This window comes from Lampetra planeri, chromosome 20 (genome assembly GCF_965212315.1).
Source record: "Lampetra planeri chromosome 20, kcLamPlan1.2.h2, whole genome shotgun sequence".
NCBI classification, from domain to species: Eukaryota; Metazoa; Chordata; class Hyperoartia; order Petromyzontiformes; family Petromyzontidae; genus Lampetra; species Lampetra planeri.
Genome location: NC_136126.1, coordinates 8,953,566 through 8,966,774, shown reverse-complemented (window position 1 = coordinate 8,966,774; position 13,209 = coordinate 8,953,566). Strand labels below are relative to the sequence as shown.

Here is a 13,209-nt window from a genome sequence, read left to right as displayed (position 1 = left end):
TGGCTTATCATGTGGAAATATATAGCAGCCAAACTCTAAAACCGGAAGACCTGGAACCGGAGGACGGAAAAAAATCCACACCACCACAGAGAAAACATGCAAACTCCAAATATACAGGCATCATTGTCGAGATCGAAACTCACGACCTCCTGCATAACAGGCGAGGGAGGTAACATCTTGGCACCGTGGCACCCCTGCACATTAATTGATGTAATCACTCCATCTCCGTGGTGTTTGTCCTCTTTGACTATGGCATATCATTGGATACAAATACATGTACAATAGTCATTCACAAACATTTTGGTGGCCAAACTCCCACATGATGAAATGTAAATTGTTATTTTTAAACACCTAGGCTTTCGCGAGCAATATTATTCTAAGGTTTTTGGGTTGGATCGCGTAAGTATAAACGTGTCGTAACTCTCTACCACCTAACACAGCCAGTAAGGTTCGTCAAGTACACAAAATGCCCCAATTCGTTACTTCAGCCCACCAATGTGTTGGGAGAGTAAATCCACAACATTTACAATTTGAGTACAACGTTTCGCTGGTAATTACATCCAGCATCATCGGGCGATTTTGTCAAGATTATTCTCCAACACACCGGTGGGCTGAAGTAGTAACTAATTGGCACGTTTCGTTTTCGTGACATTTTCCAATTGCGGAGGAACCACAACAGACACACTGTAAAGCAGCAAGCCGATGCAAACAACTGCCCAAACTCTTCGGTCCTCTATACAGGGTGATTCAAAAAGATGGACCCGATTTGAAATCGATATACAGTATCTCTGAAATTGGGTCCATCTTTTTGAAACACCCTGTATTATAGTATTGTTTTCAGCCAATTCACGTTTACACACGTGGGAAGAAACCGGTGCATCCGCAGAGCAACACTATCCGGTACATAAGGGACAGACGGTATTAGTCCGCACTTTCCTGTACTACACTCTGCCGACAAGCCAGGGAATGGCACCTTCTCGACGGCCACGCGAAGGGAGTTTCACAACATTTGCGTGCTGATCCACCAACCCCGGCCTCCTCCACAGTGCTGGATTACAGGCGACGTGCATCACAGCCGCCACCGCCCGGCCGATGAACTTGAGACGTGTGATTGAGGTGATAAGGCAGTAAAGGAACCCAACGACCTTAAAGCGACTTAAATAAAAAATTCTTCATGCTTAGATAATGTACTGTATATTGCTCTTAGTAATGTCGTATCCAACACACTCAAAACCTGGGCCAAACTCGCTTAAGTTGACACAGCCGCTAACGCTTATCAACACCACTACAGCTTTAACTGCACGTCTAAATTAAAACGTTTAAACACGTAACAACTGTTCATTGGTATACAGCACTAACCAACGCCTTTAACATCTTGCGCACTGCAATGCACCTCAACAATTAACAACAAATAAACCACCTGTAGCTTACAAGATAAATATCCCCTATAGCTTTAAAAGAACGTGGTAACAAGGGCTGCTAGCGAGCACCTACGAAGACCGACACGGCACGCGAGAGGGTGGTTAACCAACACTCCGCCCGACCGCCTTTGCCTCCCCACTGGCGATCGAGACACCGCACCAGGTACTCATTTGAGGCCGAGTCGACCTAGGAGAGGCCCGGTTCAAATAATCGTCACTGGCGAAACCCGGATCGCCGGGTTCGTAGCGCAAGCGCGCGAACCACGACACTACCGCTGCTCAGCATCGTGACAACAATTCCCCGTGACTGTCAGAGCGAGTGCAGTTACCGAATTAGGCACCAATGAAGGCCACCATCCTTACACACACAACACACAGGCGCCAATTAAAGTGGCCGCCTAATGAAACAATCGACGGTGAGCCACGAGAGACGAGCCGGGGCTGCGCGAGTGAGAGAGAGAGGCGAGAGGGGGCGAGAGGGAGCGAGAGGGAGCCGTGCCTCTCTGTCGACGCGGAGAGACCGTCCGCTCCAAACGCCGCGCTCTGCTCCATGACCTCCGCCATTGCTTTTATTTTCCCGCCAAAAATCGAGCCGTCGCCCCCCCCCCCCCGGCTGCCGGTCACGTGGTCGGTGACGTACTTGCCGGTGGAGGTTGGGAGGCCATGCCAGGTTAGAGGTTTCTTTTTCATTCTTTGGGTCTTTCGGTAAAGCCACGTGGATAGAAAAATCATAATTAAAATATCACGACGTTTCGATCGCAACATAAGCAATCGTCATCAGGTGAAAAAAAATATGTGGCTTTACCGAAAGACCCAAAGAATATTAATTCCTGCAGTCACGAAAGCTTTAAGTCAAGATTTTTTTTTATCTCGGATTGTTGTGATTCGCTGCTGTTATAGAATCTGAACAAAATTTGTTTTACTGCAGTTGCGCGTCAGAACGTTACAGCAACAAACAATGCTAAAATAGTATTTGCTTTCTTGGTTCTTTAGGTAAAATCACGTAGAAGGTAAATAATAAAGTAATAGAAATAAAATAAAAAACGCCACTTTTTTCAAATTTTCTTGCTGTGGTTTTCCCACCTGATGATGATTGCTTGTGTTGCAATCGAAACGTCGTGAGAATTTTATTGTTTTCTTTTTATTATTTTATTATTTCCCTTCTACGTGACTTTACCGAAAGAACCAAGAATATGAATCCCTGCAGTCACGAAAGCTTTATATCGAAAAATATTATTGCTGAGTGCAAAGTATCGGAAGGGTAAATACATCACTTTCCAAAATACAAATAAAAGTGTTTTTTTCATTGAAAAATCGGAACACGTTTGTCAATAACACTCTGTGGCCTTAAAATGAAAATATATAATATACGACGTTTCAGGCAATGACCCTTCACAGCACATTAGACAATGTAATTATCACCAGGTAAACAATGGTGTAAAGTGAAGTCTCCCAACTATTACTCTATCTGTCCTCTATGGACTACGAAGAAGGCCCATTGCCAGAAACGTCTACTTATTTCTCTCTTGTTGAAGGAGTTTTATCGACGAATGCTTTGAGATTCCATAGTAGGCAAGAATACGTTTTACTCTTTATGGCAATAAAACAGGTGTTAGTTTCTGACAACCTAAAATCGCTGCTAGCTAAAGGGATGACCTTCGCAGTTACCCCTAAACAACATATCCCAGTGGATGATATAATCTCCCAGGTCGATGTAGCCCTCAAAGGCTTGGGACACATCCAGACAGACGTTGCTAGAGCTGAAATTGCCACTATCCTCAAAAATGCCAAGAACCCCATGAGCGCTCTAAACTCGCAAATCTGAAAAAGAGGGATGACATAGTCATCCTCTCAGCCGACAAGGGTATTGCCACTCATCATGGATAAAACCACATTGAACAACAAAATCTAGGACCTTCTCAATGATGGTAGCTACTCCAAAATCAATAAAGATCATACTAACAGTCTGACTACAAAAACTAACAATATCATTACCAGTTCGACTTCTCTAATCGAACCAGTCAAACGGCTCTCCCTAAAACCTTTGGCTGCTAGACCACCCAGATTCTATGGCCTTCCTAAGATCCATAAAGAAGGCACTCCACTTCGGCCCATCATGTCCGCCATCAACTCACCTACCTAGAAACTGGCCCGTTTTCTGTCTGATACCTTGCTTTCACTGATAAGACTACCTCAGCAGAACTTAACTCAGCTCACTTGGTCTCTCTAATCAAGGACATTTCACTGTCCCCAGATGATTTTCTCGTCAGCTTTGATGTGGTTTCACTGTTCACCAAGGTTCCAGTACCTGACACCATAGCAATAATTGAAGACTTAGTCCAACATGGACTGAACCCTGATGTTCTTACTCTGGTTAGGCACTGCCTTACCAACACGTACTTCACCTGGAATGGTACTTGTTACCAGTGATAGCGAATGTTTTCATGGAGAAATTTAAAACAGATGCCATCCGGACATCCACCCTACGTCCTTCCTTGTGGAAGAGATATGTGGATGACACTTTCGTCATTTGGCCACATGGCCTGCCAGCATTGAACCAATTTCTCAACCACATTAACTCCATCCACCCATCCATCAAATTCACCATGGAAGTGGAGAAGGATGGTATGCTACCATTCCTGGATGTTTTGTTTGAGAAGAAACCTGATGGCTCTTTGGGACACTCTGTCTACAGGAAAGCCACCCACACAGATTCATATCTGAAACCTGATTCCCACCACCATCCGGCACAGAATAATTCCCTCATCAAAACACTACACCATATGGCCCACTGCATCTCTGACCAACACCACCTAGCCAATGAATTGGAACACGTGCACCAGGCCCTTAAGGTTAATGGATATTCGGACTGTATTATCCACAAAGCTGTTTCTCCAAACATGGAGAAACATGGAGAAACAACCCCCTGAGACTCCGGTCAAAACCATCACGTTACCATACAAGCAGGTGTTACCAAAAATATTTCCAAAATCTTAAACAAACACAAGATCCAGGTCCAATTCAGTACAGTACACAAAATCCGTGATCTAATCCCATCCGTAAAGGATGTCATTCCTGACATGCAATACCCTGGAGTCTACAAACTGAGTTGCACTTGTGGTGATTGTTACATTGGGGAAACGAAACAACAAATTGTAATAGGTTTTTACCCTTTCAACTGGGACAAAAACTGATACCTTTATACAAGGCATCATGTTTGCAATAACCACAACACAAGCAGTCAAAATGCAAACAAAAAGAAACAACTCTGATGATGATATGCACTGTCCTTGAAGTTGATTGGTCCACACCCGAAACAGCTTTTCTTTTTTGTACCAGTTGAAAGGGTAAATACCTATTACTATATTTTGCCACTGGTAAAAGAGGTCTCATAGTGAAACAACATATATCGGACCGTATTCGCGAGCACAAGGCAGATCTGAAACACGGCAAAACTGATTCTTCCGCCGTGGCTGATCACTGCTACAATGCTGTGGGCTCTCATGATATTGTCTTTTCCGAGACCAAGGTGCTCTGCAAGCCGTCTGGATACCACCAAAGGTTTGTCCATGAGGCCATCCAGATATACAAACATAGACATAACTTCAACCGAGAAGATGGATTCAAATTGAGCAATCATTGGAAGGATGTTATTAACCAGGTAAAATGAAATCTTAATTGCTTTATAGTTTGCTTGAATTTCCGCATCACCAGTTTCTTCAGCCTTCTACCACCCCAGGCCCGCTCACTGCCCAGCGTCGGCATGGTGTCGCACCAACAGCAGTATTAACTGCACAGTTTTGCAGAGCGCCACCCCCCTACCCTCTCCATCTCTCCTCCCTGGCTCCTCCGCCCCTCTTACTTTAAATAGTCTCTTGTCACAAGCAGCTCTTGTGCCCACTACAGCAATTTGTTTCTTGCTGTGGCTTTGCCACCTGATGACGGTAGCTTGTGTTGCTTCCAAAACGTCGTGATTTGGTTTATTTTCTTTTATTTTTTACATTTATTTTATTTTATACCTATGTGACTTTACCGAAAGAACCAAAGAGTATAGGTGTTAGTTAAGATGTTCAAACACCAAATAGAAACCTTCTGCAAGGAAATGCTCTGATAGTGCATTGTCTTTGTACTGTTTGCCTCTTGGCGTTCTCTGGTCTCACACTGGTAGTGAGACTCGGCCCGACAGAAGGCTGTCTCTGGTGTAGGACAATCAGTTTCAAAGACAATGCATGCATTACACACTATGTAACACAATTTTTGTTCCTGGGTAGAAAGTGTTTTTTCGTAATTGCTTATGCCTACAAAGTATAGAAAATTGCCATTATTCCCCACAAACTTTGCTTTTTTGACCAGGACAGTGATATTTTGAAATTTACCTATTTTCAATGAGAAAACTAGCCAATTTGTGTCTTTTTGTTGACATAAAGTCAGAAGAAAACAACATATGAATCAAAATGAACATGTATTTATACTAAAGTAATACAAAAATGACGACAAAAGATTTAGAAGTGAGTAGTTTTCCGAGATTTACAATTATACTGTAAATCACTTTCACGAATCAGCCCCCAAATGTAGTCTCCCATCATGTTCTCGTTAGTAGTCCTTGATAGCGGCATTCAAAGTCCAGTATATCCTGGTGGAAGCGCTCGCCTTGCTCCTCCGAGTACGGTCCCATGTTCTCCTTGAATTTATCAAGATGAGCATCAAGGATATGGACTTTGAGGGACATCCTACAGCCCATTGTGCCGTAGTTCTTCACCAGAGTCTCAACCAGCTCCACGTAGTTTTCGACTTTGTGATTGCCCAGGAAGCCACGAACCACTGTGGCAAAGCTGTTCCAAGCCGCTTTCTCCTTACTAGTGAGCTTCTTGGGGAATTCATTGCACTCCAGGATCTTCTTCATCTGTGGTCTGACAAAGACACTGGCTTTGACCTTTGCCTCAGACAGCTTAGGGAAGAAGTCTTGAAGGTACTTGAAGGCTGCTGACTCCTTATCTACAGCTCTGACAAATTCTTTCATAAGGCCCAATTTGATGTGCAGTGGTGACATCAGCACCTTCCGGGGATCCACCAGTGGCTCCCACTTGACGTTGTTCCTCCCCACAGAGAACTCGGTCTGCTGTGGCCAGTCCCGCCTGTGGTAGTGCGCCTTGGTGTCTAAATCTTTTGTAGTATTTTTTTTATCACTTTAGTATAAATACATGTAAATTTTGATTCATATGTTGTTTTTTCTGACTTTATGTGAACGAAAAGACACAAATTCGCCCGTTTTCTCATTGAAAATATGTCAATTTCAAAATAGCACTGTCCTGGTCACAAAAGCAAAGTTTGTGGGGAATAATAGCCATTTTCTGTACTTTAGAGGCATAAGCAATTAGGAAATAACACTTACTACCCAGGAACAAAAAAAAATGTTCCACAGTGTTATCAAAGCATGTTTGTTTGTAGGTTCACCACAAGTACTGTGTGTGTGGTTAATGCAGACTTGATTCCTTGCAAAGGTTTCTATTTGGTGTTTTAACATCTTAACATCTCCTGTTTTATTGCCATAAAGGGTAAACCCTATTCTTACTTTTCATAATTCCATAGGTGTTGGAACATCTGTTGAAGCAAGCCTGACTGCTAATGAGACACTGACTGTTGAACCATTGCTACTGAGACTACTCATTCTCAGAAAGTACGTGTCGCTGATGATTTATCAAACCGGTGATTTGCCGATAAACCGCGTCTTTTACCAAACTAAACGCACCGGAACGTGTACAAATCACTCCGCCCTTGTGCATTGTTGATGGTTATTGCATAACGCCGCACAAAGGCGGAGTGTGTGATACACATGTTTGTGTGTTGTGTGAAACAAATTGGATGTGTAAATATATATGTATTTACTTCACAACTCAACATACATGAAGAACACTGCCTTCTTGAGTTGTTGTGCTATTGCCAGAGATATCACCTATTCGTATCTTTTCAGGCAGTGTTACTGACAAACGTGTTACGTTTTTGTTAGTTGTGCTTTGTGCACCATTACCGTCACAGCATTACCAAATAACTAGTTTCATTTTCTAAAGTGTATTGAATGGAAACACATTCGATTTTACATAAGCGTATGCCGTGAGTTAATGTGATCATTTTACTAGAACCAAAACGTCTGTCCAAACACAGACTTGATAGTGAATGCTGGTTGTAATTGACATGGACATTCTTGACATTGATGAACAGTGTCAAGAAATACACTGTGTAGCTTTGTTCTGCGTTTGCAGCTGCGAGTGAAGCTGTGTGACAGCCTGCCGAGCATTAGCTACACACACAGCAACGTGACATCCTTTCATGCGCTCTTTTCTGACATATTCAGGTTTGAAAGTGAACCTTACTTTTTTGTAAAAAATTATGTTGTTATGCATGGGAAAGCGTGAGCATCAATGTTTGTGCCACTGCACCTTGCCAACTATTGTGTGAGATACCCCGAGCTGTTTCACATTGACACCTGACACCACAATGTCTACTCTTATTGTTTACAGATATCCACCAACTGGCAGGAGGTTGTCTCAGTTTTCAATCCTTTATATTAAGTTCACTTGCTTGCTTGCTTGCGCGCTTACGACCGTGCAAATCTTTCGGTCGTTTTTTAACCCACTTCCCGTGATCCAATCGAGCTGACATTTTGCACACAGACTCGTTGTGCGTGACAATTTATTTTCGTGAAAAAATTTTTCAAAAATTTTCCACTTTTTAGGAAAAAATAATGTCATATTTAATTTAAAATACCAATGTGATAAAAATGAAACTCTTACTCAAGAAAAACAGAAATGAATAATAAAATAAAACCGATGCCACACATATAAAGGATTTATAGTGAAAAACTTTGTTTTTACGGGTTACTTTTTTACAGTTGGAACATCCTCCCAACGACCGCTCTAATTACTCAATTGCGAGTAGGGGTCGGCACGGTTTGAACCGACTCAAACTGGTTTCAAATTGAGCAAACCAAACCAAACCAGCGACGACTGAACCAAACCAAACCAAAACCAAACCAAACTAAGCTAAACCAAACCTCTTGAGTTGGCTTGAACCGAAAAGATGCGCGGCAAACAATATTCGCATTCAATACAAATATCAAGTGTATTAATCGCTAATTTCTACGCAGGCTTTCTTCATATTGAGATTCACTAGCAAGTACTGGAAGACGATGTCGTCCACAGCCATCTCCTCAAGCTTGGCACGCCCAATGTCCTTGAACGCAGTGTGGTAGTTCAATGGCAGTGAAACCCCAACACTAGGCAACATCCGCGCCCACGAGCGCACACACATCTCGGCCTTGAACGTGCACTTGTGCAGGTTTGGTCGGTCGAGAAAGGAGCGCTTGGCGGCCGAGTTTGCTCTCTCGGAGGGCACGGACGACGCCGGGATAGGCAAATAGTCGAGGGTCACGCGTCGTAGGCGCGGGTACTTGCCGCCGTACAGCTTCCACCACTCGACGACGTCCATGCTCAGGTCCTGAGTCGGCTCAAGCAGGAAGCGGTCGACCTCGGAGGCGGCGCCGTCGTGAGCGTTGGGCGCGTAGACCATGTCAAAGAGGATGTTAATGCCGCCACGCGGCGCCGCCTTCGGCGCCGCGTCCGTCGTCAACGCTGGGTAGCGCTGGTTGAGAATGTCCGTCATCATGTCCTTGATATTGCTGTACTCGGTGCTCGAGGCCGCGGGCTTGGGGTGGCGCAGGTCGAGAAAGCGGGCGACGCGGCTTGGTTCGGACGAGAGAAGGTCGCTGTACTTGACCATGTAGTCGGAGATGGTCACGGCGGCCGAGCTCACGACCACATGAGGACTCGGGCGGTGGGTCATGCAGTGGCTCAAGAGAGCCTCCTGCGCCGTGATGGCGTTCGAGATGGTGCAGTACTCCTCGGCGCCCATGGCATCGGAGATGGCCGCCGGCTTCTCCAAGAACTGGCAGAGCAGCGCCGCCTGCTCCCACTGCTCGTCCGACAAGCCGGCCTGGCTCCGCGACCAGCCGGGCTCAAGGCAGATGGTGTCGATCACTTGGCGCTGCCTTAGCGACGCCGTGAGCATCACGTACGTGCTACCCCAACGTGTGACCACGTCGAGGCAAGGCGGCTGCAGCGGGCACTTGAGGTAGTGCCGCGCGAGCGACGTGTAGGCCGCCCTCTTCGTCTTGCTCTTGCGGATAGCGCCGAGCGTCGCGCGGAGGCTGCGCAGCAGTGTCTCGAACGTGCCGAATGAGGCCTTGACGCCGAGGTTGACGCAGTGCGCGATGCACCGCAAGCAGCACGTCGAGCGCAGGTTGCTCCCCTCGAGGAGCGTGAGGGACTTGGCGGATGCGACGGCGTCAGAACCGCTGTCGGTGACGACGGCGAGCAGGCGCGGCCACACGCCAAAGTCGTCGAGCAGCTCGTGCAGGCGCTGCGCCATGCGCTTGCCCACGCCTTCGCCCGGGGCCACCCAAAATAAGTCAATGATGCAGTTGCACATGGAGAACGACGCCGGGTCCATCCAGTGGAGGGTGACCGAGAAGAAGCCGGTCATGGCGTCGTTTGTCCAACCGTCGTAGGTCAAGGAGACGCAAGAGCCAAAAGTAGTAAAGTACTGTAGCACGAGTAGCTTGAGGACGACATACATCTCGAGCATGCGGCACTTGACCGTGCGCTCAGACTTGGGCTCGTAACCCGGGGCAGCTCGTTGAAGAAGAGTCGTAAAGGGATCCGATGTTACGTGTTTATGGCCTAGACCACTCATCGCGATGTACTCGGCGACAAAGCTGTCCATGGCCTTGCTCGCGTGCGCTGACATGGGCGTGGCCATCTTGGACTGCACGAGCAAACCCTTCCCCGTCGGCGGCGACGTGACGACCGTGGGCGACTCGGGGTCGACGATCCCATGGGTCTTGAGATGCTTGATACGGGTGCCCGAGGAGGTGGAGCCCGCGTACTGGACGGTGCAGATCTTGCAGGTCCGGCTCTGCACGTCGCCCGCGGCCTGGCTCGTCTCAAAGTACTCGTCGTGCCACAGCGCTCGGGACACACGGGCCTTCTTGGGCTTGGGCTGCGTCGCGGTCTGCAGCGCTGCGGCGCCGAGGGTGCGCATGAGGCTCTGCCGCGTGTCGCCGCGCGTGGCGTCCGGGCTCTCACGTTCGCTCGCCATCGGCTCCTCGTCGCTACCGGCGTGTTTGGTCTCTTCCACGTCGTGGATGAGATACCTTGTGATGCTGGAGCCGCCGGGGATGGCGCCGTCTTGAGCCGCTCGAGCCATGGAGATGCAATTGCAAAGTGAATTCGCAGGCAAAGGCAACTACAGCATGTCCTTTCGTGTCGCCTTTACAACCAACCAAACTAGTTTGAGCCGGTTCCACCCTGTCCGAGCCAAACCGAGTCGGTTTTCGTAGCCCCAAACCAAACCGAACCAGTTCAAACAGAGCCAAACCAAACCGATTTGGTTCGGTTCAAACCGCGGTTTGGTGGTTTGAGCCAAACCGTGCCGACCCCTAATTGCGAGACCACGTAGTTTTCATTGCCCCGCTCCCTACTGGCAGACTAATGCCCACTTGCCGGCTCGTGCTGAGTCACCTTGTGTTGCACAGGGACAGCTGCCACTGGAGGTGCCCTTTGAATATTTGAGATGCAAATTGATGTAAAGCACTTTGAATTTAAACTTAAGCACCATTTAAATGCAAATATTCTATTTTATTATTATTATAGTTTAATCACCACCATCATGCTTTTATAATTGGCTTTGGTTGCCCACCCTCCAGTATTAAACTCCAATGCCAATCCATTAACCTTGCCCTATCTGGCACGTGTTTCACCCGTGATCATAAAGCTATTCTTTGTGACATCTACGAAAAAGTACATTTTACTATGTATTTCCAAGTGGCTTACTTTATCCTGTCATGAAAGTTCCAGAATTTTCATCATACACCTGTATTCCACGGCCAAAATTTGTATGATGATCCAATGGAACAAAAAGGATTGAAACTCATCTAGATTTGAAGTTTTCGTGACTGCAGGGATCCATACTATTTGGTTCTTTCGGTAAAGTCACGTAGGTATAAAATAAAATAAATTAATAGTATTTGTAAAAGAAATTAAATGTATTTATATATTTCAAAATTATTTATTTTAATATTTTAAAATTCTTTAATTTTTTTAAATAAAATAAATGTATTTTATTTTATACCTACGTGACTTTACCGAAAGAACCAAAGAGTAAAGATGGAAACTGTTATTGGCGCACAGCTAGGATTTGTGTTCAAGCTGCTCAAACAGAAGTTTAAAGCTGTGTTAATGAGAAAAATAATTTTAAGTCAGTCATTCAGCTGCAGCACCGTTGCAATACAGCCACACTGGAGTTCTTTGCGCGATGTAGTGAGCTTCATGGCCTCAGCAACTCTGACGCCCAGTGCCCGGTAGCTTTTGTGCAGAATTTTATTTACACATTCAAACTTTAAGATGTTTTCTTGTTTTTGTTTTTTGTTTGATGCAGTTGCACCCGATTCAAGAGCCGAATGGCTCACAGGGCTATACCTAATAAATGAACTTGAAATGTGTTTGCTGATTCGTTGTACTGTATTTGAAACCACGTCTCCCTTGGAAAAATAACATTCTAAATTCAAGTGACGAACCGAGTTTTGAAGGTCTCAATAGCCATGGCTATGCAAGTGCAGGGACCTCTATCTAAAGGGCCGTCCATAAATGACGTCACGCACCTAGGGGGGGGGGGGGTCAGACATTTGTGACGATGTGTGACAAGGGGGGGGGGTTGATAAATGTGACGTCACATCAAAATGCGCAACTTTAAATAAATATAGACAACACGTTCTACTGAATTAAATATAATTTTTAATACATGTTTTCTCCTACAACATCAGAGTGCAGCGCCACATTAAATACGCACTACAATGACAATAGTTTAAAGCGATTTGAAGCATGTCTTTTTTTTGGGGGGGGGCAGAGCTTTGTGACGTCATATTTGAGGGTGGGGGGTCTGACTTTTTGTGACGCCGTGTGACGAAGGGGGGGGGGGGGGGTAAAAAATCGTCCAAAATCGCGTGACGTCATTTTTGGACGGCCCCTAAACCCAAACTCTACTCAGATTGTCGTGTGTAAAACCCTATGTCAAACCCCAGCATGTGCTGTGTTTAAGGATCTGCATTCAAATTCTGCATCAGCTGAGACAAGTGTCAACCCAACCACACGTGGTGCCAACTGCTGGTTGAAACGCTCAATCATTGCTTCATTTGTGATTACATCACAGGTGCTTCCCGAAACATACGCACTTGAATCGGATTAGTTGAATTGAAACGTATAGGTCAATATTATTAACAAGTAAACCCGTAAAAACAAAGTTTTTCACTATAAATCCTTTATATGCGTGGCATCGGGGCGGCTAGAGTCCTCTCGTCCTCTGGCTTGAGATGGCTGCCACCTATGGGTCAGATGACTGTCTGGCAGCATTAAACAATTGGTAATAAAAAAAAACTTTCCCTAAACAGTGTAAAATTTTGGAAAAAAATTTTCTCACGAAAATGCACTGTCACGCACAACGAGTCTGTGTGCAAAATGTCAGCTCGATTGGATCACGGGAAGTGGGTTAAAAAACGACCAAAAGATTTGCACGGTCGTAAGCGCGCAAGCAAGCAAGCAAGTGAACTTAATATAAAGGATTTAAAAATTGTGGATGTTACGTGTACATTAAAGCCAATCGCTGGCGTGGAGCATAGCATTCTGTCAAATCAACGGTAGCTCACGGTTGTCTTAACAGTCCAATATATACACCATGC

The 13,209-nt window shown here is 45.6% G+C and overlaps 2 protein-coding genes across 3 annotated transcripts in view; both read right to left on the bottom strand.

The window, feature by feature from the left end:
• The window catches only part of DSN1 (DSN1 component of MIS12 kinetochore complex), a 69,203-nt gene extending 67,191 nt beyond the window's left edge, over window positions 1-2,012 (bottom strand). Inside the window, exon 1 of one of the 2 annotated variants that reach the window (XM_078603515.1) lies at window positions 1,921-2,012. In XM_078603515.1, coding sequence (XP_078459641.1) covers window positions 1,921-1,985 — 65 coding nt within the window. In that variant the 5' untranslated portion in view covers window positions 1,986-2,012. Of the gene's footprint in view, window positions 1-1,750; window positions 1,830-1,920 lie in introns of those variants that run through there. The other variant, XM_078603517.1, reaches the window with a different exon arrangement.
• A 6,531-nt stretch (window positions 2,013-8,543) lies between these two features.
• Window positions 8,544-10,682, bottom strand: LOC144724200 (uncharacterized). Its single transcript, XM_078603115.1, has one exon. The coding sequence runs from the start codon at window positions 10,680-10,682 to the stop codon at window positions 8,544-8,546; it is 2,139 nt and encodes a 712-aa protein (XP_078459241.1).
• Window positions 10,683-13,209: the final 2,527 nt, after the last annotated feature.